The sequence below is a fragment of the Pollicipes pollicipes genome, unplaced genomic scaffold (genome assembly GCF_011947565.3).
Source record: "Pollicipes pollicipes isolate AB1234 unplaced genomic scaffold, Ppol_2.1 Scaffold_4881;HRSCAF=5763_pilon_pilon_pilon, whole genome shotgun sequence".
Taxonomy (NCBI): Eukaryota; Metazoa; Arthropoda; class Thecostraca; order Pollicipedomorpha; family Pollicipedidae; genus Pollicipes; species Pollicipes pollicipes.
In genome coordinates, this window is record NW_023596576.1 from 57,822,249 (window position 1) to 57,845,600 (window position 23,352).

The 23,352-nt window shown below is 52.1% G+C and overlaps 1 protein-coding gene across 3 annotated transcripts; it reads right to left on the bottom strand.

Annotated features, from left to right (window-relative positions):
* Nucleotides 1-5,345: 5,345 nt before the first annotated feature.
* On the bottom strand, nt 5,346-18,263 carry LOC119100833 (SH3 domain-binding glutamic acid-rich protein homolog). 3 transcript variants are annotated; one of them, XR_005094467.1, is made up of 7 exons: nt 17,959-18,263; nt 14,544-14,729; nt 14,197-14,322; nt 12,668-13,093; nt 11,353-11,704; nt 10,517-10,559; nt 5,346-6,058 (listed from the first exon to the last, which is right to left on the bottom strand). XR_005094467.1 is itself a non-coding variant. In XM_037223989.1 (7 exons), the coding sequence occupies exons 1-6, from the start codon at nt 18,001-18,003 to the stop codon at nt 8,161-8,163; spliced, it is 873 nt and encodes a 290-aa protein (XP_037079884.1). In that variant the 5' UTR covers nt 18,004-18,252; the 3' UTR covers nt 5,346-6,058; nt 8,144-8,160. The 3 variants fall into 3 exon arrangements, 2 of the variants coding, with proteins under 2 accessions (XP_037079884.1, XP_037079885.1); XM_037223989.1 differs by lacking the exon at nt 11,353-11,704 and adding an exon at nt 8,144-8,207 and having other exon boundaries at nt 17,959-18,252; XM_037223990.1 differs by lacking the exon at nt 11,353-11,704 and having other exon boundaries at nt 17,959-18,250.
* Nucleotides 18,264-23,352: the final 5,089 nt, after the last annotated feature.

Here is a 23,352-nt window from a genome sequence, read left to right on the forward strand (position 1 = left end):
CATGGTTTGTGTGATGTTGGAGCGAGCTGAATACCGGAGTGCGTCGAGCACAGATTTCAACGCTGAACATAGAATTTACCCGGTTCTGCGGCGCATCCCGCGATGGCGAAATGGAGGGGGGGGGAGGAGGAGGGGGTAGCCATCTCCTGTTTTGAAAACCACCATTGCGGTGGCCACCCCTGGGGAAACTGCGATCAACCATTGGCGCACTGTTATTGTATCAGCTCCTTTGGATGGGGTTTGGGGGCTTCAGAACGATTAGCAGAGCAGCCCGCGGTCAGACATTTCTCCGAGTTGTGGGTGTAGGATAGCCCCGGGTTGTGGCGGCGGCGTGGTCTGTAATCCAGCGCTGGTTTGTACGCCCAGTTGACCCAGTAAAGTGAGCAAGTGAGCATTCGGTGGCCCGGTAGGTGCCGAGGAATAACCGTGATGGCTTGTGGACCTTTGGCGCCTCGGTTATGCGTTGTAACGGGCATGCTTCTGCGCGGAAGACGCAATCGCCTCACCGGAGGCGGCGTGCCCGGCGTCCCATCGGTCGCACTTATTTCGCCGCCGGTGTCCGTGAGTACACGGACGACCAACGTGGCAGCGGACACACCACCTTATACTGAAGGGAGGGACACACCCCTCCCTCCGCATGTTAATATTCTGCGGCTAGGGCGCAGTGACGCAACGGCGGTAGTGATCGCCTGAACGGAAGGCATCTGGGATTCATTAGCGCGTCATGTACGTTGCATGGGCGTGGACAGCGCGGCTCGCTGATGAAAGCCGGCGATTGCGTCGAATGCTGTCGGCGAGGGTCATCAGGCGTCGTGTCTTCCGAGACATGATTGGTCGAAATGGCGCCACCAAACGGTTGTGAAGGAAGGGGGGTGATCAAAAAGCGTTTAACTTCTTGCAAAGATAATTAGCAAGCTCCGGAACGCATATTTAAATCCGTGAAACACCCTGCTTGCCTGCAATGTTGCAGCTATCGCGCTGGGTCATGCTGTGACACAAAACCTGGGGGCCCGTGTGCGGACCTTACCGCAAAGCTATTACAAACCAAGAAGATAATTCATGGTAAAGGGCATACTGGTCGGAAATTTTGCCGTAGCTCTGCATGCTAAGCCGATTTTGGCGCGCCCAATCCATTCAAAGCTGCCCTCGGCGCCCGTCGATTTGGCTGAGGACAGGTGGAGCGTGCGCGCCATCTACATGGGGCGAGTTGTCCAGATGGCGCCGTGCGCGCGGCAGGGCAGTAGAACACCGCCTTTGCGGACAGTACGTTGTGGATCATCGCAGTATCCGGGGATTTGGGATGACAGTGGACAAGTTCCCTGCTCGCAGATGCTCGGATTGGGACCAAAACCATGTTTTGCTCCATACTTGTGGGCCGGGAAGGGACATGTTGGAATTTGACGCAAACCGCGTTTTGTAAGGCACGAGGTGACCGTATGGAACGGCCTCGGGGATCAAAGGGCCATTCGAGCCAATGGTTAGCAATGGTAATGTGAAGGGCCGGTCTCAGCAGAGGTTGAGAAAATCGAGGGGCAGAAATTCTCAAGGCTGTTCCTCTATCCTAAGGGCCGAGCACGGCCACAGGTCCCCCTGGCCGCACTTCCGGGTAGTGAAAGCCAGCCCGGGGTGCCGGGAGAAGCCCTGGGTCCCGGACTGCCGAAACCAGTACGGTCGAGGACCCTCGATCCACCTGTTGCAGCTCAAAGGTCATGGGGCGGCTTGAGAACCTCAAGGCGGTTGGGCCCAAACGGCCAAAGGTCTGGACCCACCCTGGCGAAACACAGTACCTGTAGATTTGTAGCTTGATTGTGACAGGGGGCCGCCGGGGCAAGACAGCTAAGAGCCCTAAAGCGACCGTGGGTGCTCCGGCGCTGGGGGTTACAAAAATTCAGGGGAACGTGAACTCGAATGGCCGTCAGACGGCAAAGGCTAGCGGCGTGGTAAGTGGCCCGAGATTTCAGAGCCCAAGACTGGACAGTGTGACGTTCCAACACTGCAATCTCCGAACAGAGGAAAGCGCTGTACTCTCCGAACCGAGAGGAGCGCCGTACTCCCCGATCCGAGGGAAGCGCTGTACTCTTCGAACCGAGGGAAGCGCTGTACTCTCCGAACCGAGAGGAGCGCTGTACTCTCCGAGCCGAGGGACGTTCTTTCCGAACTGGTCAAGATCACCGACATTGGCAAAGGCCATCAAGGCGGTAAAGGGAATTAATGGTTATAGATCTCAACATAATCAAGGACCCATAGACGCGAAATAACCGATACAGGCAAGGATATCTAGCTGCTGAGCGGCATGAAGCCCATGGGACTGAATGCGGCAGTTAGGGATGCCCCAGATGTTGAAGGGCTCGCCTAAGCCAAGGTGCCCGACATGGTCCTAGACGGAATGGTTGACCAGGGTTTGAGAAAGCCAGTGACGGTGGCAGCGAACGGGCGCCTAAGCATCCCGGGCCCGGAAGGATCGTGTGGCCCCTAATGCTTAAGCAACCCATAGTGGTCAAGGAGCCCAAGCCAGTAAGGTCATCTAGGAAGATAAAAAAGACCACGGCATTGGAACTGTCCTTGTGGAATTCGAAATCTATCATAAAATTCAAGATATTAAAGCACAAAGACGGCGAAGAATCCCCAGGGTAACACAGAAGCTCTGTGAACTCGAAAAAACTTAGGTTCCAAAACAAGGTCAGGGGGCCACAGCGTCGGCCAAGTGTCCCTCAAATAGATAACAGGATTCACACGCCCAGAAATAACACCGGGACGCTCCTGGTTGGGGAATGGTTCGAAGCTTGTACTTCAAAACCTTTGAGGGTCATTCCGTATCATCTACTATGCAGACGAAATCACTCTGGGTTTTATTAACTGATGGGTAAAGCTTGAACAGACTGGAGAGGGTCTAACAGTCACGGGTCAGAAATTTAGGGACTGGATATTCGCATAGCTGCTAGATGCCAAGGCTTTTCGGCCCAAGCAGGCGTGCGTGGGGATCCCAGGAGCAGGTAACGCCATTTGGATCTGAGCGACATCCTAGATCCTCTGGGATGCGGGATCTATTGCGAAGAGTAGTCTTGAGCCGCGGGTCCCCGTCATGCTTTGACGAACAGACTGTGATTCGTGATACATTTCAGCTTTTTTTGAAGGAGCTGTTTAAATCGGGATTTATTGTTCTGTTGTTCAAGAACCCTTGAATCCTTTAGGATGGATAATGTGCTATTGTGGGCAGCTTTGCCATAACTCAGCTGCTTTTTTAATGGAAGCTATCTGCCGTCTATGCTTTATTCTACTACCATCAACTGATGTTACTGTCAGACTCCAACAGGGGTGACATTTTAGGGATGGCAAGGGGCATTCCTCAACAAAGGCAAAATTTTACACCAATCATACCATGTTGCATGGAAAGAAACAACTAAAAAGCGACTTTGCCCAACCAACTTTAAAGAAGCTCTGCCGTCACCGATGACCTGAGTGTTCAAATCGAAGAATTGAAGTGAGAGCTTGAAGCCATCTCAGTGGATGCCTTGCGATCGGCTGATTATCATGACGCTGCGATTCTGGGAGAACATTGCCCGCTATGGCCGGCAGCTCGCATCTCATTCGGCGGGCAGAATTAAAGTTATGCAGTGCAAACGCGTTTCGATGCTGGAAGTCCACTCGCTGGATTAACTGCGGCATGCTCTGGAGCGAGGTAAAGCGACACAAGTGGGCGTCGTGTGTCAAATCTCGGCCAACTTGCCACAAACCTGGTTGCTAACGGCTCTTGGGCGCGGGGTTCGTGCGTTTGGCGTGCATCCGAGCGTCGCGAGACCGGGACGTGTTTGCCCACGATCAGAACCCATCGTAACCCACGTGACCTGCGCGACGGCATGGTCAGACAAGTCTGGTCCCGCACGGGCCAGCGCAGACAGTCGTAGCTTTTGGCTGATGTTAAGCAGTTCATGTCGGGCCTTGCGTGACGTGGAAATGAGGGGAAGATGGCACACCTGCGCAGGGTGAGGCTTGGCTTGGCTGCAATGTCGGCCAGCAGGATGGAATCCGGCGCGAGGAGCGTATGGGCGCGGGTCTGATCACAGGGGGAGAATTATTTGATGATCGCGAACGGGCTATCATGGCCATTTTGCGCCCATAACAGTGTTAAATGCCTGACGAGCTGCAGAAATGAAAGAAAGTTCTGTCTTCGAGAAAAAATTACCTGCCGCGAGCAAGCAGGAGCAGTTGCCAACAGTGATGGACTGGGATAAAATGGAGCATCTTCTCCGAAATGAGACAATTTCGGTGAGTGATGGACACGAGCGAGTAATACGGCAAACGCCGAGCGGCGCACCACACCGAGACCCGTGGGGCCGTCCGCCGCACGACATGCGTCGCATGCGTGTGACCCTCCCGTGTCCTGCACAAGGTCACTTCTGCGTGTCACGCCTCGCGTGAGCTCAACGGTCATAGGCATAACTGTGGCTTCAACGCCTTCAGCTAGCTGTTCAACATAACATCCCAGCGGTGTTGCCGTTTTCCTTGCAACCAGACCGCGATGGCTGGCCAGAGGTTCCTGGCCGGCGGCCGAGAACGAGTGTCAGCTGAACGCGTTGCATGGCGCGCGTGTCAATGCGCAAGCCTCCATCGCAGCGGGCCCGGGCAGCATGCCCTCCACTGAAGTGGCACCTGAGATAGGCCGGTCGGGAAGCGCAAGTGCCCAGTCACTCGACATAAGTTAACAGTGAGTCATGACCGGGAAGATGCAGTAGTCGGTGTTGGGCCGTTGCTCCACTGCACGTGAACCACCTGGCCCCCAGACGCCGCGGCAGATCGATCCCACCCTTAACATGATCAGCGCGGCGCAGGAACGCGGCCCAAGTGACACCTGCGTCCGGCGCAGACACAAACCTGTCTGTCTGTCTGTCTCCCCCGCCAGCGGAGTTCCAACATGCAGCCACCACCCCCGCTTCCACGGTAGCATCCGTAAAGGTGACGAAGACATTCCAAAGCACTTCTAGCGCCAGCTGGCGGCGCGTCTTGCAAGTTTGTGCAGTCATTTTTCAGCTGGCGACTCAAAACCCACATCATGGGGACATACAGTCTCACTGGTCTGACCACTATTTTGCGACGCTCGCAACTGTTCTTGGTCATTGCTCCAGCCGCACCCTGGTCCGTTAGGTCGGTAGTAGCGGGAGACTCGATGCAGTAGCAAATCACTCTGAGACCTAAGATCCTCCGGTCGCCGACCTAACAGTCTGCCTAATGTCTGCCTGCCTAATGCTGCCGCATCGATAGGACTCCTCAGCTTGTCGCGACTGTACTCCAGTAAAGGTCAGCATTCAGACACTCGCAGATCCCCCTCCCCCCCTCAAAAAACAATATTTCTGAGCACGTTTATTGTTGCAATCCGCAGAATTAGGGCACAACATGACAAAATGGCAAGGAGCGGTACCAGCTGTACCAAAATATGCAACAGCAAAGCAGGACAGAATATAATGGCAACAATCCTACACTAAAAGGTCAGGGCAAGCGAAACAAGCGCACCGCTCATCACCTGCCGGCGGCCTCAAATAATCACTAGCTCGTTGCTACGAATTCGGATATGACTGGTCAAAGACCAGGGCAGCACGGCGCCAGGCGGCGCGCCACTTAGTGGCAAGCGACCTGGCGGGGCTACGATTATCTTGCACAGGGTAACTGCACAGAACCCAAGGGTACACGAAAACAGACGGCGGCAAGGCGGTCGGTCGTAAAGCTACAAAGCGATAACATAACATAAAGTAGGATGTCCAAGGGCGCCCAGCCGACCGGCGCTTTCGATGGCAATGAACACGCCGGCCTCCCGCGCCGGGTCGTTGAACGGAATCAATTGATTTTGTACGCCACTTGAACCGAAAGTCCCTGCATTTTAGCAAGCTGAGCAGTGTCCCATTCGACGAGCGCCCAGCGGCGCTGCCGCTGAGCCGCGCACGTGCAGGCTGTGTCCCGTCAAGCGGCCCTGACCTTGTCACCACGGTATAAAAACACTGCCGCCGGCGGGACACGACTGGCCCGGGGAGCCGCCGGGGGGTCACGCGGCGCTCGCCGGCTCATTCTGGAACAGAGGGAGCGAGCGTCACATGGGCTACGCCCCGGTCCGTCGCGGCCGGTGACGAGCGTCACGCACCCGCCGGCCGGTGCGTCGACTGGCGGACCTAACGATCCCGGCTGGGGCTGATCGGGACACACAGCGGGCTTGATTGGGCCAGCGTCGCTATAATTAACCAATCCGGGTATGTGTTGGGGTCTGTGTTTGTCGGAAAACCGCAGCGACCGCGAGCGTCGGAGAGTTCCCTAGTCCGATAACCGGCGCAAAAAGAACAGATGGCCCAACCCCAGATTGACTGCACTGAGGTCTGGATAGCTGCGCTCCGCACTGCCGTTGATATAAAGTGGCCCGCGAGGTGGACAGCGCGTCCAGCTCAGTTGGCCGCATCAGTGATCGTGCACGGACGACATTACAAGAGACAAACAGTATCAGATCCGGCGCAGCCAAAATGTCAGGCTCGAATGACTCCCCATGAGTCAATATCGCTTCGCACATACAATGTAGCACCTGAGGGTGAACGACCTGGGCGCCACGCGGCAGATGACAACACAGGTTTACTACCGCGCGAGCCAGAGACTGAACACGTGCCACCAGGAGGGCTGAGACGAGCGTTGCTGGCGTCATCCTTAACGAGCAATCCAGCACTTCAGCTTGAGATGAGAAGCCTCACACAAAAGACTCGTTTTTACCGATCAGGCTATCTGAGTGCGCGTCACCAGTGTGCTACTTCGCAGTCAATAAAAATGGCCTTTGTTGGCTGTTGGCACGGTAGAGCAATTGACGAGAGGCATCGCCGGTGGTGGGCGGAGCCATGATCTCCCCTGAGTCAGGCGCCATGATCTCCCCTGAGTCAGGCGCCAGCCCCTTCCTGTCGCCTGGGCTCCAGCGGCGATTCTATCGCTTTGCTGCCCAACATCCCCAACTAACGGCCCTGCCCCGCCCCACCCCTCCTACAAGTGAACAATGGCTTGCGCTTCGCAGCGTTAAGTCCTGGTCATGGCCAGGAACGGACCAAGGAATAAGTTCCTACCTGTAACAAATGCGCAGGACGAATAATGACGCAGTCACGTTTAATATCGAACAGGGCCGTTTCGTTTCACGTGACGTTTAGCGAATTACCCCCCCCCCCCCCCTAGACATCTGGTTCCATACATGCTAGGAATTTATGTAAGCGTTACATGCTTGCTGAACCTATCCACAAGTTTTGAATCATTATTTACCTGGAAGTACTGGGAACAATATGCGTCTATTGCACATCACACGAGACTGACAAACGTACAGACCTTGAGGGCGATCAGTCCATCTGTCTAACCGTATCGCACGAATCCATGCTAATGGTTCTCTTAGAATGTGAGCAGTGCGATCTAAATAATCCTTACAGAAAATCCCATGCTGGTAGGCGTTATAGCTACAGCAGAGGATTGATGGAAGGTGCAGAGCAAGAAACAACAGCTGCATCAGACGAGGAGTACAACGCCGATACAAATATCTGGTTAACTGAGCCTCATTATTCATGACAAACTGCGGGACCTCATTAAGCACCAATTTGCATATTCCAAAAGGCGAACTACGGCAAGTTTCCGCAGTGGCATCAAATCCAGTCGTAACAAACTCGAAACCATTGCGTATGAATGTGAACCGCCCCTTATCACCAAATTCAAATAGACTACGCTTACAGCAATAACAAGCAAATTAACCTTGCTTCTGCCAAGAGGGAAGGCCACATTGCAGGCAGTTCCGACTAAGAAGTACTTTAGGAGGTTAGCACTGCTGCTGAAACAACCAACGGCACAAGGGCCCAAACATGCCGCTTTCGATGCCCTCAGATCAGACGCCACCAAGGAGAATCAACGGTAAACCAGGTGTGCAGACGGCAGCATTCTTGTCTTGTCTTGGATTAGGGCGGATAGCCTCCTGGACTCAAGCGTCAAGTTCAAGCAGACGGCAGCAGCACTACACCGGCACACCAACGACGTCTACATGCGCGCCGCGCATGCCGCGTCTACGCTAGCCTCTGCCAAGGCCGCCTGCATACAACAGGTGGCCGCGTCTACGCTAGCCTCTGCCGCGCCCGCCCGCCTGCAGCAGTACCGTGGCCGTGCGCGCAGTCAGGGCTCGACCAAAGTGTTCCGGCGGCTGAAGCCCCGCGGCCAGACTGCGAACAGGCGCGGCGTTCAGAGTCAGCAGGCGCCGCCCGCTGGCCCGCTCCCGTCGGCTCCGTTCGCGTTCGACCCCGCCCCCGGGACGCAAGAAGGCACGGGTGCCCGTCGCGCGCCCGGACGGGGAACAAGACGCGACACGAGGCTGCCAGGAGCTGAGCGCGGCGGGGCTCGCCGCAGAAGTAGCGTTCGTAAGCACGGAGAGGTCACTCAAAGCCACACACGCGCAATGGTACGGGTCCAGCGCTCGTCCACAGACATGGGGGCTCCGCAGTCACTAACACCAGCACATTGGAACGGGCGGTTCTCGCCGAAAAAGTCTGTGACGATACACCGAAGCTATTCTGTTACCACCGCGCCGTCACACAAACTGCGAGCGTTCAACGCAGCCGCACAAGCAGTCACCAATATGCACAAAGCGTGTGCCAAGCAAAGCACCAAAAGCGAGGCGCACAACATCGTGTGTGTGTGAATGTACGCAGACATGCGATATGGAGAAGCCTTGCGTCCACGTTGTTAACGTGCCACTATTTATGCAAATGACATGTCCGAGCAAAGTCTTTGTGACGAAACCCGTTCATCTTCTCCGCTTGCACGACACCAGTGTAACCCTCTGCCGCAGACAACGATGTTGTCTTTGTCATGCAATAATTTGACGCACAAGGGATCGCCGAAATATTATAGGGATGGAAACATAAACAGCCCGCCCAGGAGGTGGCGTGCTCCACAAACACTGGTTCACCAAGCCTCCATACCCACAATGAAGCTCTTGTATCCGCATCACGTAATGTCGCAAGGACCACGTGACGTCACAAAGACCATCCAACAAGAAAGCCGCCCTCGTCCCCCGTGCGGCACCGTTCGAACCCGCAGACAAGGCGGCCGCATCAGCACCACTGAACGCTAAAGCAGGCCAGCCTGGTGCCAGCGGCCGGGCGGCCGGGAGTCCAGCAAGAGGCGGCGTCAATCAGAGGCGAAAAACGCTGCGACCGCCTCCGTCCCGCCGCTCAGCAGATATCAGTCGATGTTCGTTTGCTCTCTGCACATAAACTCCGATAACACAACGATTCTGCTATCGGCTACGGTGAACAGGACCTCCGTAAACCCATTTTACAGACATGAGGCCACAAAATAAACGAGTGATAGCATTCGAATTTCGCATTTCAAAACGCAAACGTTTAGGTCACGCGCCTTAGTTTAAACCTATGCTGGTTACCTTTGTGATCGTTTTGTATTTTAATGTATCGTATCTTGAATAATCATATTCTATTGCCCAGTCCATAGTTACGTATTTTATAGTATATTTCGTAGCATCGCCTGTTATATATATATATATATATATATATATATACATATATATATGCATATATATATATATATACATGTTGTGTTGTAATGCGTTTTTGTCATGTGTTGTGGGCGAGTGGTGTAACGACCGGAAGCTAGCAAAACCTGAAAGCCACCTCGTTGATGAATGTCGAGCAAGATACGAGTGCAGATATAAAGAAAAACAACAGTAGACTGGTCTCAAGAAAATCTCGCAATTGATAGCCAGCTTTGGAGACCCAATTTCATATCAGGTCATAAGTCAATTTTCCCAAAAATGCGCTAATCCAGCTTTACATTCCAAAATGCATGAAACCATGTCACAAAACATGAAACTTACAGAGACATGCTCCTTGTTCCATTCTATGCGCATCAACATGTAGTTCTGTGTGTTTTAGCATGTATTTATTACGCAGGGCTCTGCTAATGAGTGCCGGCCCGCCGCGCGGTCGGCGGATTTGTCGGCTGCCGCGCGCCGCTCGCGGACCGCCGTGTAGTGTTCTTTAAAAATCGGTGGTGGTCGGAAACCATCAAAGCTTGGAACACATTTTTGGTGTCAAATCCCACGTAAGAAATGTCCCACGGGATGCAGAAAATTTGGGCGCCATTGCACGACACGCTGGAGAAATGTCCTCATAAAACGTCAGGGAGTCGCGTTGATTGCCCCTCTCCCTTCATCAGCGCGGGGATTATTTCAATATGATCACGTAACATACATGAGCACAGCGGACACCATTACTGACAAACCAACACGGCAGACACGCCTCGGACCAGACCTCCCGACTCAGAAGTACAGCCTTCGGGACGCGCCAGCCGCTCCGCGTGCGGCGTCGGCAAGTGGCGCCCGGCCGGGCCGCCTGAGCGCGCCGCCGGCGGTCCGGCCCGGCCACTCCGGCCGCATCACGGGCCGGCGGGGCGCGCCGCCCGCCCCAAACCCAATCAGCGCCGGCGCCGCCGCCGCCCCGTGCCCACCACTCACCCTCCTTGTCGGCGTTCTCCTGCTGGTTGTCTCCGTTGCCCACCTGGAAGGCACGGGCGCGCGTTAGCCGGTGGCGCGGAAATGACCTGGGGCGGAGGCGCCATACAGTCGCGTCCGGCGCTAACTCGGGGACAGTGGGCACCGGCAACGCGCGCCGCCGTCGGGGGAGAGCGCGGCCCGCCCACGACGCGCCTTGCTGTGACAGATAGCAGGATGCGTGCGAGCTTATGCTTGCTGCTGGGAGACAAATGCACTTGTGCGCGGTCCAGTATGAGCCTGGCTTTGCGAGAAAGTAATATGCCCCTCTTCGAAGAAATATTTATGGAAGTAAAATTGGGGAACAGGAATTAGCCCGTTCACTTTGACATAGTCATCACGATTTGATTTCGACACTGCCAATGCAGCTTTATCCAGCGGTTGTAAATCAGTCGCAAACCGCGGGCCATGAGGTCAGGCGACTCATGGTTCATATTAATATACATCATTTTAACGCGAGTGCAGTGAGCTAAGCAAGACCAAGTACAGTCAAAGCGCTCAGCGCTGGAGACGAGCGAGCGTCGAGTGTGTGATGCAAATCCAACCGCGACGCCTCAGCAGTTATCATCCACAGAGCGACGTCCAAACACGGTAGTGAAGATATTCAAGATAGCCGTTAAGTGAAGGATTAAAAACTCGAATGCAGTCTCACGACGTTCACGGGTTAAAACAACCCGGACTTCGGGCAGACACTGGCTTATAACAGGCTGTTAGTAGGATGCCAGATACTCTCCGCAGGCAATTTACGCAAACCAAGGCACAGCACACGACAACGCACATACTGCCCGACGCTGGCATACCGTCCTGAAGATGGCCTTAGTCAGACAGCGCCGCATCTCCATCGTCATCCTCTACTCCAGCAGCAACTGGCTTGTCGGAACCATCCTTCGCGTCATCGACGGAGTCTCCAAGACGCTGCTTCTGGGGCGCCTCAGCATCCTTATCCCCCACAGCATCTTTCGCCGCTCTGTCCTTGTTCTCCAGCTGGTCGGCGGCTGCCTCGTCCTCCGCGCAGCCCTCGTCATCGGCTCGATCCTCCGCCGGCGCTCCGTCGGGCACGTCGCCGGTGTCCGGTCGCGGCTCGCTCTCCGCCGGCGGCGCGGCAGACGCGGCGGACGCCGCGCCGTCCGCCGCGGCGGCGCTGTCCGGAGACTGAAGGACGCGGGGCCGCTGCCGGTCACGGTGGCACGCGCGCGTGCATGCCACACCGCTGCTGGGGCTGGACGGGCACACCACAACGGGCACTGGACGCCACACGAGATGGCATTTGCACCTGGGATCTTGCACGGGATGGCATTTGCACCTGTGGTCTGTCTCCATTTGTGTCTACGGGCTGCGCGTGCCCGAGAGTTGTAATAAAAGTACGCGCTACGTGTAGTCGGTGGGGCGATGGTTGCAAACATGCGGTAACTGAGATGCGTACGTACACTGGTCCCCAGAGAGACAAACGCGGGACCTATAACGTCTTCAAGCAAATCATCTCTTTTTTGGTGCATTTCGTACCGTACCGTTACTTTTCCAACGTTACATTTCCCATGTCGAAATGACCTAAGAGATTCCGTCACTCACACATAACAGCGGAACGCAACACGTTCCAAGTGATGCTATGCATTCATAATAGTAAGCAGCCCTTACGGAAAAAGCGCGTATTTTAGGCGAAGCATGTTCAGGACCGCAAGGAAACACGACGAGGTGAGATTCGACAGGAAAAAGATGGCCGGCGGCCTTTAAGCTGCCTGAGAGAAGCGGCATCGGAGCTCGAGTGCAAGCCTTAAAATATAGCGATTATCGCGTCTTAGGACCTCGTCGACTGAACGTCGATAGCGGTAAAAAATCGCCAGACACGAGCAGCATGCTAAACACCACATGCACACTGTTGGTATCCAAGAAACTGAACCGTTCCTTATGTCCCTTGACGACAGTCGCCACCTCAAAACGGGCGGCTGCCAGACTCGCGCGGCTCAGCAAACACCGGCGGCTCATGCATATGGCACAAGTAGTATGTTCACGCCAAGTCCTGTAACACCCGCGTCGTTAGTCAGCGGGTTGCACTACTCTGGTTGCACTACAAGTCATTCGGCGTCACAGCACTCACGCGCCCGCGGGCGGACGTACCAGCCGTTGCGCCGCCGCCTTCAGGTCCGCTAAATCCGGGTTTTCGTCCTCATCGTCTTCTCCCTCACTTTCCTCATCCCCAGATTTGTCCTCCTTGTCGTCTTCGACGTCGGCCTTTGCATCCGCGGCAGGGACCGTTTCCTCCTCGGGAGCTTCCGGCTCCGGCGTTGCCACCTTCTCATCGGTGGCGCCTTCGTTTGAGTCGTCAACCTTGGAGTCTTTTGCTCCCTCATCCTCCGCATCCACGGCGGAGTCGTTTTCCTCCCTCTGCTCGGCCGCTTCCGGTTCCACATCAGTCTTCACCTCCAGATCGTCAACTGGGGCTTGATCGGGGGGCTCTACGTGATCCTCTTCTGTGGCCTCGGCAGCCGCGGGAGGCTCAGGATTGTCGGCGTGGTCGATTCCGTTCTCCGCCATTGGGGTTTGCTGAACGCAGCAAAGCCATCAGCCCGAGACACTATTCCAATGGCGCATATCTTAAAAAGTCGCTGGACGATCATACCTTACGCGAACAACGAGGAACTATCGAAATGAAACTGTCTTCTGCCACATCAAGTTATGTTTTCCCAAAACGCGCAGCTGGTCACCAGATGAAACACATATACGATTTATCATGTGGGCATGCATAAAAGGGACCCGAAGAAAGAGAATGTTTGTGGCCGTGGCCTCTAGCTCTGTGACTGAAACACGAGCTTATAGTTCTCAATTAGCTGCCAGCTCCCAGCATACGCCAGGCCAAGATATGGATGTGCAAAGCTGCAATCTCGTGCTGTACCTCGCGAGAAATCAGCTTAGTATCAGCACTTACAAATTTGCTAACAGTGTGTCATAATTCATAAACAGCTCGAAAATCATGTAACCACCAAGCCTGTCTGTTCAACCAAGTTGAACGTCCCGAAGGACAGGTGAAAACATATCTTTCCGGACATCCGAAAAAAACAAGTGGGCTCAAAATACCAGCAAATACAATGTCTAAAACAGTGCAACATATCCATATTTCAATGACTCCCCAGCAAAATATTTGGATGCCATAGCTTGAGAATTAATGAAATCGCACATTTGCACACATCAAACCCACTGCGGCTTACAAATTTACACTATGAGATCTGATATAATCTAAAACACGAGTCAACGTCACAATGCAAAATTATCGATGACTTCTGAGAAAAGCCTTAATGCGAGCAGCAACTTTATCGTCTGGAGACATATACTAGATAAAATCCTTTCAAAATATTAAGATCTCAACCCAAGAGATGACGGAATAATAAAAGGTACACCTCAAATCACCACAGGTGTCTTACATGGTTCTTTAAAAATGTGATCGGCCATCTTCAGCCTCAGCAACCATAAACATGAAGTTGGAAATGCCTTGGGTCAAGCTACACACATAATTTCACCGCGTTTAAATTTTTAACTGTTTCGCGAGAAAAAAAATAATAATCCCGTTTATTTCGCGCAATACAGATTGAATTCAAAACAGGGTGTTCTTTGGTAATCCACACAATATAAGTACGAGCGCAGAAAGTTACCTCTCTACTTGATGACCTCCTGTTCGCACTGAGGATATCCTGAGCCGTGTTCACCTCTCCTTCACTCAGCTTCAGGAACTGGTGCAGCTGATCTGTCTCATTCGCTACGTCAAAGCCGTCGTAGTCCTGGAAGGCACAAATGATTGACACTAGCACAAGCCCTCACCACCATATTCATGCCACCACGTATGCGTTTACCAATGACTTATACACAACCCAACCACTCTGCTCGCATGAAAGAATGCTGTTCATGTGCTACCAGCTCACAAACTAGGGCATCACAGCTGAGGCCCCACCGCGGCGGCCGCAACCGCGCAGCGTCCGCTCCTGTGCGGGCCGCGGCTCACCCCGCAGTAGTCCTTGTCGTTGAAGATCTGCGGCGGCAGCGGGTTCCGCTCGCCCTCCTTGGCCGTGGCCGTCTCCTGCATGAACTTGCGCTCATCCTCACAGCCCGCCTCCGTGATGTCGATCAGCTCGTACTGGATGGCGCAGGAATCCAGCACCGTCTGGATCCGCTGCTGCCGCTTCTTCACCTGCAGGCACAGCGTCATTGCGCTCACTACGGGGTCCCGTCCGTTTAAGGAGACAGCGGTCTGTCAGGCGCACAGCGTCATTGCGCTCACTACGGGGTCCCGTCCGTTTAAGGAGACGGCGGTCTGTCAGGCGCACAGCGTCATTGCGCTCACTACGGGGTCCCGTCCGTTAAACGAGACGGCGGTCTGTCAGGCGCACATCGCCACTGCGCTCACTACGGGGTCCCGTCCGTTAAACGAGACGGCGGTCTGTCAGGTGCACATCGTCACTGCGCTCACCGCGGGGTCACGTCCGTTAAACGAGACGGCAGTTTGTGAAGTCGTTGGGGCACGCCCTTGGGTTCGCTGTCCGAGCCACAGGTTATACTGGAGATGGGTTGGGAAAAGGCGCGTCGCTTGTTGACAGCCATCACAGGACGCTTAGGAAGTTCGCCCGTGAGAATACGGCGCGCGAGGAACAATCGCATACAACGAGCAGGACCTATGCAACTTTGCAGGCAGATACACGCGTACAAAATCGCCAACATCCGTGATTCCTGAGCCTGAGACCACTCTGTCTGGGCTGCCAGGCCAACAGTCTGGCAGTTGGAGGGTATGTACCACCTCTGGGTTGGGGATAACAACAATAGGAATGTTCTGCCAAAGCACACTACCTGCTGGCCTGCAACGCACAGGTGCCAAGACAAGACACCTGCGCCAAGACACCTGTGCATTACACATTGGGCCACAACTGTGTTGGCCAGGTCATAAATTTGCAGCTCCAGACCATGCTGGCTTATCTCTCGCGAGAGGAACGTTTTTCTCACCTTTGCTGAACAACGGAGCTCACAGGCTCTAACGTTCTTGAAAAGTAAACATGCTGCTGCCAGGGCAAAAAGCATCATTGAATAGTTTGCATAAAACTGCCTCAGCTTGGTGCTGCTAAACACCCACATGAGTTACCCCAGTTGAGGAACACCAAGTCCAGAGGATACAAATTGTGACTTCATACTACTTCTGTCTAGAATCCTTGTGTGCTACCCTAGTTGGGAAAATAGTGCTACATGGCCCATGCCAGTCTGCATCCTATACTGATATCAGCCAATCATGTGACTTGTGACATTTCAATGGGGCAAATAAATGATGCCTTGAGTGCATAGCCCCTGCCCACCACATCACAAGAAATGAAAAACTTGTGGCAAGACAGTGGGACAGCACTCAACATAGTTTATCACACTGCATAAAATATATGTTACTGTAATCTTTGGTCTGCAGTATGTCACACCAGGTCACAGAATATCAGACATCTCTTCCTCAAAGCTTTCTCATTTGTTATGTTTAACCCAGCTTGGATGTTGATAATGTAACCTGCCACTTGCTACCTGCAATCAGTACAATTTGCCATCATGAGGTTCTCACCTCACAGCAAACTAATATATGACACAGCCTGGGCATTCAATTTGGAAACATTACTAGGGATGTAGAAAAATAAATCAGAATCACATAACTTCTCTCTGCTCCAATAGCTAAGCTGTTTAGACTTGGAGCACCTGCTTTCCAGTCCACCTGCCCATAGCAGGGTAGGCTCCAGTCCCTTCCAGCCCTTGTTATCTGCAATGGACTGGGATGGTGGCGGCTGGTGGCCACCGCCCGCCAAAGATCCAGTGAAGTTACAGGGCAGGATGGAGCATGCTGATCACTGAGGCACCATAAACCACTCCCAAAAATTTCAATGCTTACTTGAAATTTCACAAACTGACAGAGGGGATTAGGGATCACACAACAAGCACTGTTCAGTGTTGACTCAGTCCAATCTCAGAAAACCATCTATTGAAAACAATTTGGAAAACAATTTAAAAACTTGACAAACACCAAATCATAGTTGGAGTGTTGGAATCCTGACTGGAGAAGCAATTATGTTGTCAAATCTGCTGCCAAAAATTTCTGCAATGTAGGTTTATCAGTTGGAGTGAAGTTCTCCAAAAACCTACAATGTACTCTGAAACCCCAGATGGATGCAGTAAAATACTTAATGATTTGTTTGATGATAATACCACAGAAAATCTCTTCTAAAAAATAAAAACACCCCCTGAATCCCAAACATTTTTTTCTCCTTTTTCAATTCACAAGCAGATATCAAGGTTTAACATAGCAAATTGACCAAAAAAGTAGGGCAAGTATGATACAATTCTAGAAAATCTGCATCCTATCAATAGTCAGCTGGTCTGTGATTCAGACCCTGGTGTTCATGATCCTTACCACATATTCTGTCTCTGCTTAATTTACAATTATACACTCAATACATGTATGATATAATATGTGTGATACAATATGCACTATGCACCCAATACATATTCAACATTTCTGAAAAAACTTATCCATTCACTGTCATAGTCTATGAATGTTCTCACTATTGCACCTGTCACATGTTTGCAGTATGAATTGTCCAATGCATGTTTAAATACCATGCCTTTGGTAACCTAACAATGGGAAGGATACAAATGTAGGATGATAATGCAAAATGGTGCATTGGGAAATTCAGCATGACTCTCACCTATCTCAAGCATAGCAGCAGAGAACTATCATCCAACAGGTTAAAATCAATTTGTTAGAGCAATTTTCCACACCACCCCCAATCCCATAGTCTTCCTGGTCATTAAATCATTAGCCTCCATCCCATGCAGAAAAACTGCCTGCCCAATATGGTGGCTAGGCCAGGATCAGACCTGCCCCAAGTGTCTTGTCAACAGGTCTGTGATCTTATGTAAGCTAGATCATGTTGTGAATGTAGAGAAAGTTTGTGCTGAACAACACTCATGATGAATGTTGCCTGGTTTCTAAAATCATTGCTTGAACATAGCAGCGCAGTCAATTGCTAGAAGCACTAAAACAGCATCAAAACACTGACGTTCCTTAAATTATTGGCTTTCCATTTGCTGCGAGCAGTGCTAACCATGCACCACACCTGGGACTGTCAAATCCACAATAAAATTAGGGACCCATTGACACATCACTAGGCTGGACATGCATGATCTTATGTGCATTTCTGTAATCTGCACCCAAGTAATACCTTTTTTAAGTTTAAAATTGTGAGCACTAATTAAATCCAATTGAAAGCACCACACTGCAGGCCACACCAACAAAAAAGCAATGATTTAGCTGCTAGCATATCCACTACACGGCCAGACCACAGCAGGCCATAGGCATCAGTTACAAATGAGAAAACTGCAGCAAAAACACCACAACTTACCTCATAATTACCGGAGAGCCCAGAAATGTAAATTTTGATGGTCATTCTCAAGGAAGGTGGGTACCCGACGGTTGCAAAACAGCAAATGCAGTCTTGGAAGCCACGAGTGTCAGTGGCATTCACCGATCAGGGCTGGTGAAACGAATTTATGATGGCAACAGCAGCAGGGTTAGGTGCGAAGCCTGCCCGGCAGACCACAAAACCGCCGCACGCCACCGCCCCTCCCACGCTACCCCTGAGCGTTTCTTGACGACTCCACGCCCTAAAATAACAGCGGTTATCGACGGTGAGGTTCGTGTTTACTTTCGTTGGAGTTTGTTGTTGATGACCTCATCGACCGGCTAATACTGGTTTTAGACGAATCAAAGAGAGTTTGCTCTTTACATGACGTCATATGTCTCCTTATGCATCAAAATTAGGGTATACTTGCCGATACTTTTGTAGACAAATACGGTGCATATTAGTCAAAAATTGCTTCCAAACCATGGAATCCTTCCCCGCAGAGGGGAACCAACGAAGTAAAAACAAGACTTGGTAAATTTAGAGAAAAATGGATGATGTCCATGGGCGGATCCACGGACGGGTCACAGGGCAATGCCCTCTCCTTGGTCGCAGAAGGGACACATGGGCTCTGAAGCGGCTATAACCGACCGAATGAGCGGTTATGGCTCCCGTCAACCGCCGATTTTTTTTTTCTAACAACACGCGACAGAGTTGGATGGCTTTGTGCCTCCAAGCGAGTACCAACAGTCGCACGCGTAAATGAAGCGCTTATGAATAGGCAAAAATGAATCTTCGCTGATTGAGAGGGTGGTGGTTGGGAGAGCCTTTGAAGCTCCCAGAGGTCCTAGCTGTTGCCGTGTGGCTTATATGTCACTTGCGGGGGCAGCCCGACCACTAAGGAACCTTCCATGTTGCCCTTAATTTACATGCATTGGCTTGGTAGGCCTTGTGCTGCTGTCGAGACCCTATTTGCTTACATACCTGGGCACTCTTGATCGTTAAGGAGTCCTCCACGGATTCTGTCTATGTGCCCGAAAGACTATATACGTTATTGCTGAGCTCCCCATACGTTGCCCTGTCTTGGCACATTCGGTTGCTCAGGGGCTGCTTACAATGGTTTCGGGTTATTCCCACTTAATCGCAGAGCCCTGAGCTCTTGCTGGGTCAGTACAAATTAACGCACCGAGGCACTCCACGCTCATGGATCGTTTTACATAGCTCTCGGGCCATTTCCCTTTGATCTCATTTGCATAGGACCCTTCATTCTTCTCGGGCCTCTTTCTGCTGACCTGCCCGGACGAATGCGTGTTGAAACGTCCAGAGTTCATAAAGTCCAGTGGTCAAAAAGTCCAGAATCGCAGCATTCAGTGTTCATAAGGTCCAGAAAACGTCCAAACCCCCTGGACAGAGGAGAATCTTAAAGTCCAGTGTTCATAAAGTCTAGTGTTCATAAAGTCTAGTGTTCATAAAGACCAGCGTGCGTGAGATCCACGGTCTGGGACACTGTCCCACTTTCTCGCAGCCCTTCACCTAATGGTTCGGATATTGCTCGATAGAGGTCTACCGGAGCCGATTTCGCCGGCCTCAGCCGACGAGTGACGTCATACCGTACAGTGCTGCCCAGTTAAACCACCGTGCATGGATATGAACGACGTTTTATTTGAGCGCACAAACGTTGCCGCGTCAGCACGCCCCTGGCAGCAGGCGCAGGAAAGAATTCAAAGCTTTGATCCCTGGCTCATGGCATCGGAAATAGCTGGTTATTCGGCAGTAGCTGCGCGACAATCGTGGAAGGCACTTGTCGGGTTGCCTGCTGTTTGGTATTGTGGGCTATGGATAGGATTCTCCGCGGTATTTGGTTCCGTTTGTTACTCTATGTGTTGGTGATGCTTCTCATTTTTTGAAGGAATTAATGACTGATGTGTAAGGCTGACTGATTCGATGTCTACTCCTCCAGCTCCTGGCATGTTAACCTATATTGTTAGTGATTTTATGTGACCGATTCCTCTCCCTACCCAATTGCAAATTTTTCACATGCTCCTGCAAACGGGACTTCTTTTGAATTCTAGATGCCTTTCCTCTTAAAGAGAGGGAGTGGGGGCTGTCTCATCAGCTGAATCCGGACACTACCCCCTGGTGAGACACGTTCAATGGTCCAGCCTACAAACAATGTGTTTCTTCGATTAAGTACGCTTTAAACGAGTGTGGTTTACCAAAATAAGTTTTTGGGCTGAGCGATGAAAACACAACGAAGAGTACTGTGATAATATGCCAACGAATAGATTTCTCTTCGAAATTTAGCTCACTTTCTCACAAATCTGCAGGCTGCAACCCAAGTTACGGCGGGGGGTGAAACCCCTGCAACTGAGTAGGGAACCGCCCTCCTGATTGAAAGCAAACAGGAAGTAAAAAATCAAACGTTGATTGCGGATGTAGTCAACTGCCTGCCAAACGTCACGCAAAACACACGCACGTGCCGCGCTTAAAAGCGCTGTCGATTTACCATCTGAACAGCGGAGCCGAGCGTATGTCACTGGGCTGGTTTGCGATAGATAAGCTGAATGAATTGAGAGAATCGTGAGCTTGTATTCGCCATCCGCCTCATCAATCTTGACACGCTTTCTTCCTTTTACGCTTCAGAACCTCCTAAGTACAGAATTTGGGGTCCAGCAACACCAGTCTGGAGTTGATCGAGACGGGTGCAGTTCGCGCCGCAGAGGGGCGATGGTGGCATGGTGGTTAGTGGTCAGGATGCTCATCTCTGGACTTTGCTATCCTGGGATGGAGTCCTGGCAAAACCACTACTGCATCGCACGTACCTAATGCCTGATAAATGCGTAATAGAGGCGGACACACAGGCCAGCCCAGAGGCTGCCCAGCTCGACGGTCCGGCCGGCAGCCACGCCCGCGGCGGGCCGGAGGACAAGGCAGCCCGGCCGCCAAAAAAAGAACGCATTCACGCGTGTGCCGTCCCCCTACCGAGAACAGGACCCCGCCACACGCGTGCGAGGCCTGTCCGCGGGTCAGCCGTCCGCGGTCGAAACACTGCCAGCTCAGTTGGGCACGCCGCCATCTTCATGTCACAGCCCGAGGCCACTGACTAGGTTTCATTCGGTTCGCCGCGGTACACATCCCGGCGGACCGGACAGCCGGACGTGTCGGACATCACGGGATCTCGCTCGTGCTGGACCGGAGCCGCCCCCCCCCCCCCCTTGACGGGCGCCTTAATGGAAGAGCCTCGTGTCAGCAAAGAACCAGCACCGGACGGAGTCCCTCTGCTCGTTTTCTCTGGAGCCCAAATGCGTCGAGCTGGGATCCCAGTGCTATTTATTAAACCCGCTGCTCTTGGGACCTTTTTGAAACAGTGAGTGGTCCCACGTTGATCCATGGCCAACCATCCTGGGCAGAGGGCCTTCGGCGTCAGAGAGGGGACCAAGGTATCATGTGTAGTAATAGTGTAGTAATGAGAAGAGCGAAAATATTTCCAAATACAAATTCGGACAATACCGTAGCAGCGTCTAGCGGTCCAAGGAGCCCGCTTGGTAAGCTCGTGGACCCCCTCTGGCCGCTCAGTCGGGACATGCGGTTAAGACATGCCCCAGATTTCGCGCCAGGTAGCGGTCCAGAATCGACCAAGGCAAAGGGTCATTATAGGTCAAGTCGATCGGATTCGTTGTCGAAAATTAGCCTCAGTGCGTGTCTCCCTTCACTGACGGCATTCTTATGGCAGGACGATGCGAATACACCTTCAAATATACTTATGTCTCAAAAACACTGACACGCCAAATGCTCACATGCATCATATATATTTTCGTGATTGACGGTGACAAGTTAGTTAGATGACTCTTTCGGTGAAAATGACAGCATATCGTGCAATGTTCTGTTTCTTGTGAAGATTGCCCAGCCTCCGGAGTATCCGGACGAATTATGACCAGAGTGACATAAAGGGAGAGCTTTGGCACCCACAGATCGAAGTGCAAAAGTGTGGATTTATGTGCTCACGCTCGGTTATGTGATTAGGCTCAGGAAATGTGTGGCTGATAGTAGCATCCCTTCTGCATGTGCCTTGCACGTATGTTTAAGTAAGCTCGCTGTATGTCTTAACCATCGCCCTGACCCGCCGTTTTGCATAACTCGAGCTGATAGGGGAGAGGGGGGTTGATGCAACCCTCCCCCGGCGTTTGCAAGCTTCTAAAGATAGAGCTTGCCGAGAATAGCAGTATATTTTTCTGAACACGATCTCACGATCTCACGATTGGTACTAATTTTTTCGTTGTTGACGGGTCAAAGGTCGAATTTTACAGAAAACCGCACTTTGTAGCTTTTCTTTATGTTTGCTAGAACAAGCCTTGCAATGACATAAACCTTAAATTGGCGTGTCTTCAAGTCTGAAGATATTCTGTAATGCAATTGTCCTGCCGCCCGCCGCCTGAGCCAGCCATAGATCGCCGTCGAGTGCTCATCACAAACTACCGCTGCTCCAAAACCAGAAAATTTAGGAATACGTTTTGGGGTCAAAACAAGTGCCATAATCACCACCTATCATGGTGAGGGTTAAACGTTATTTTATTGCTGCGTTGGGTATCGGCAACGATTTTTCGTGAAACGATATTCCTCATTTTGCTAACAACTAAAGCCATAGCAGGCAAAACAGGAAAAAAGAACAACGCTTGCCTCTTTCCATAACTGCCTGCTCCTAGCTTGACCTCACGCTGACCCCGTCCCAAAAGACAAAGTCTGTCGCAACAAGTTGTGCTCTGTCCATGGGCTGGCGCCGAAAGATTCCGATGCTCGCAAAACTTCTCCCGTCCGAACAACGAGAACATCTTCATTCACGCGCCAGACTGTTCGCACGCGCTTGGTGATAGGCAGGTTGGCGCGAATGAAAATGGCGCGAACGATAAGATGATCGGCCAATGCAGCCGATCGCTGTTATCACGTTAGACGAACTGCAGTGAGCGCATAAGACCGAATGAAATATGACAAAGATACGGGTATGTAGTTTGAATATGACCATCATAGTTTTCAACATGTTCAGCTCCTTTCATCGTTTCACTAAGTATTTGATAATAGATGTAGGGGCACACAGTGGGCTTACAGCAGGCCCAGTGTGTGGGGCATGCTACACATGCTCTTGAAACGGGGAATGCAATAGTGCGTTATAATGCAATGGTGCGAATGCATTAGGCGACAAGTGGCTGATGGCTTATAGCAACACCGAGACAAATGTCAGAGCATCATGGTATTGTCGCTTTTTAGCGGATACGTGGCCGGTAGGCAGTATGGTGGCGGCAGGTTCTGCCATTTAATTGGATTTTTCCGCCATTTCGGGCGGAGGCAGGTTTTCGCTGATGCATGTCTCGAGGTAAAATGACAGCATACCGTGCATTT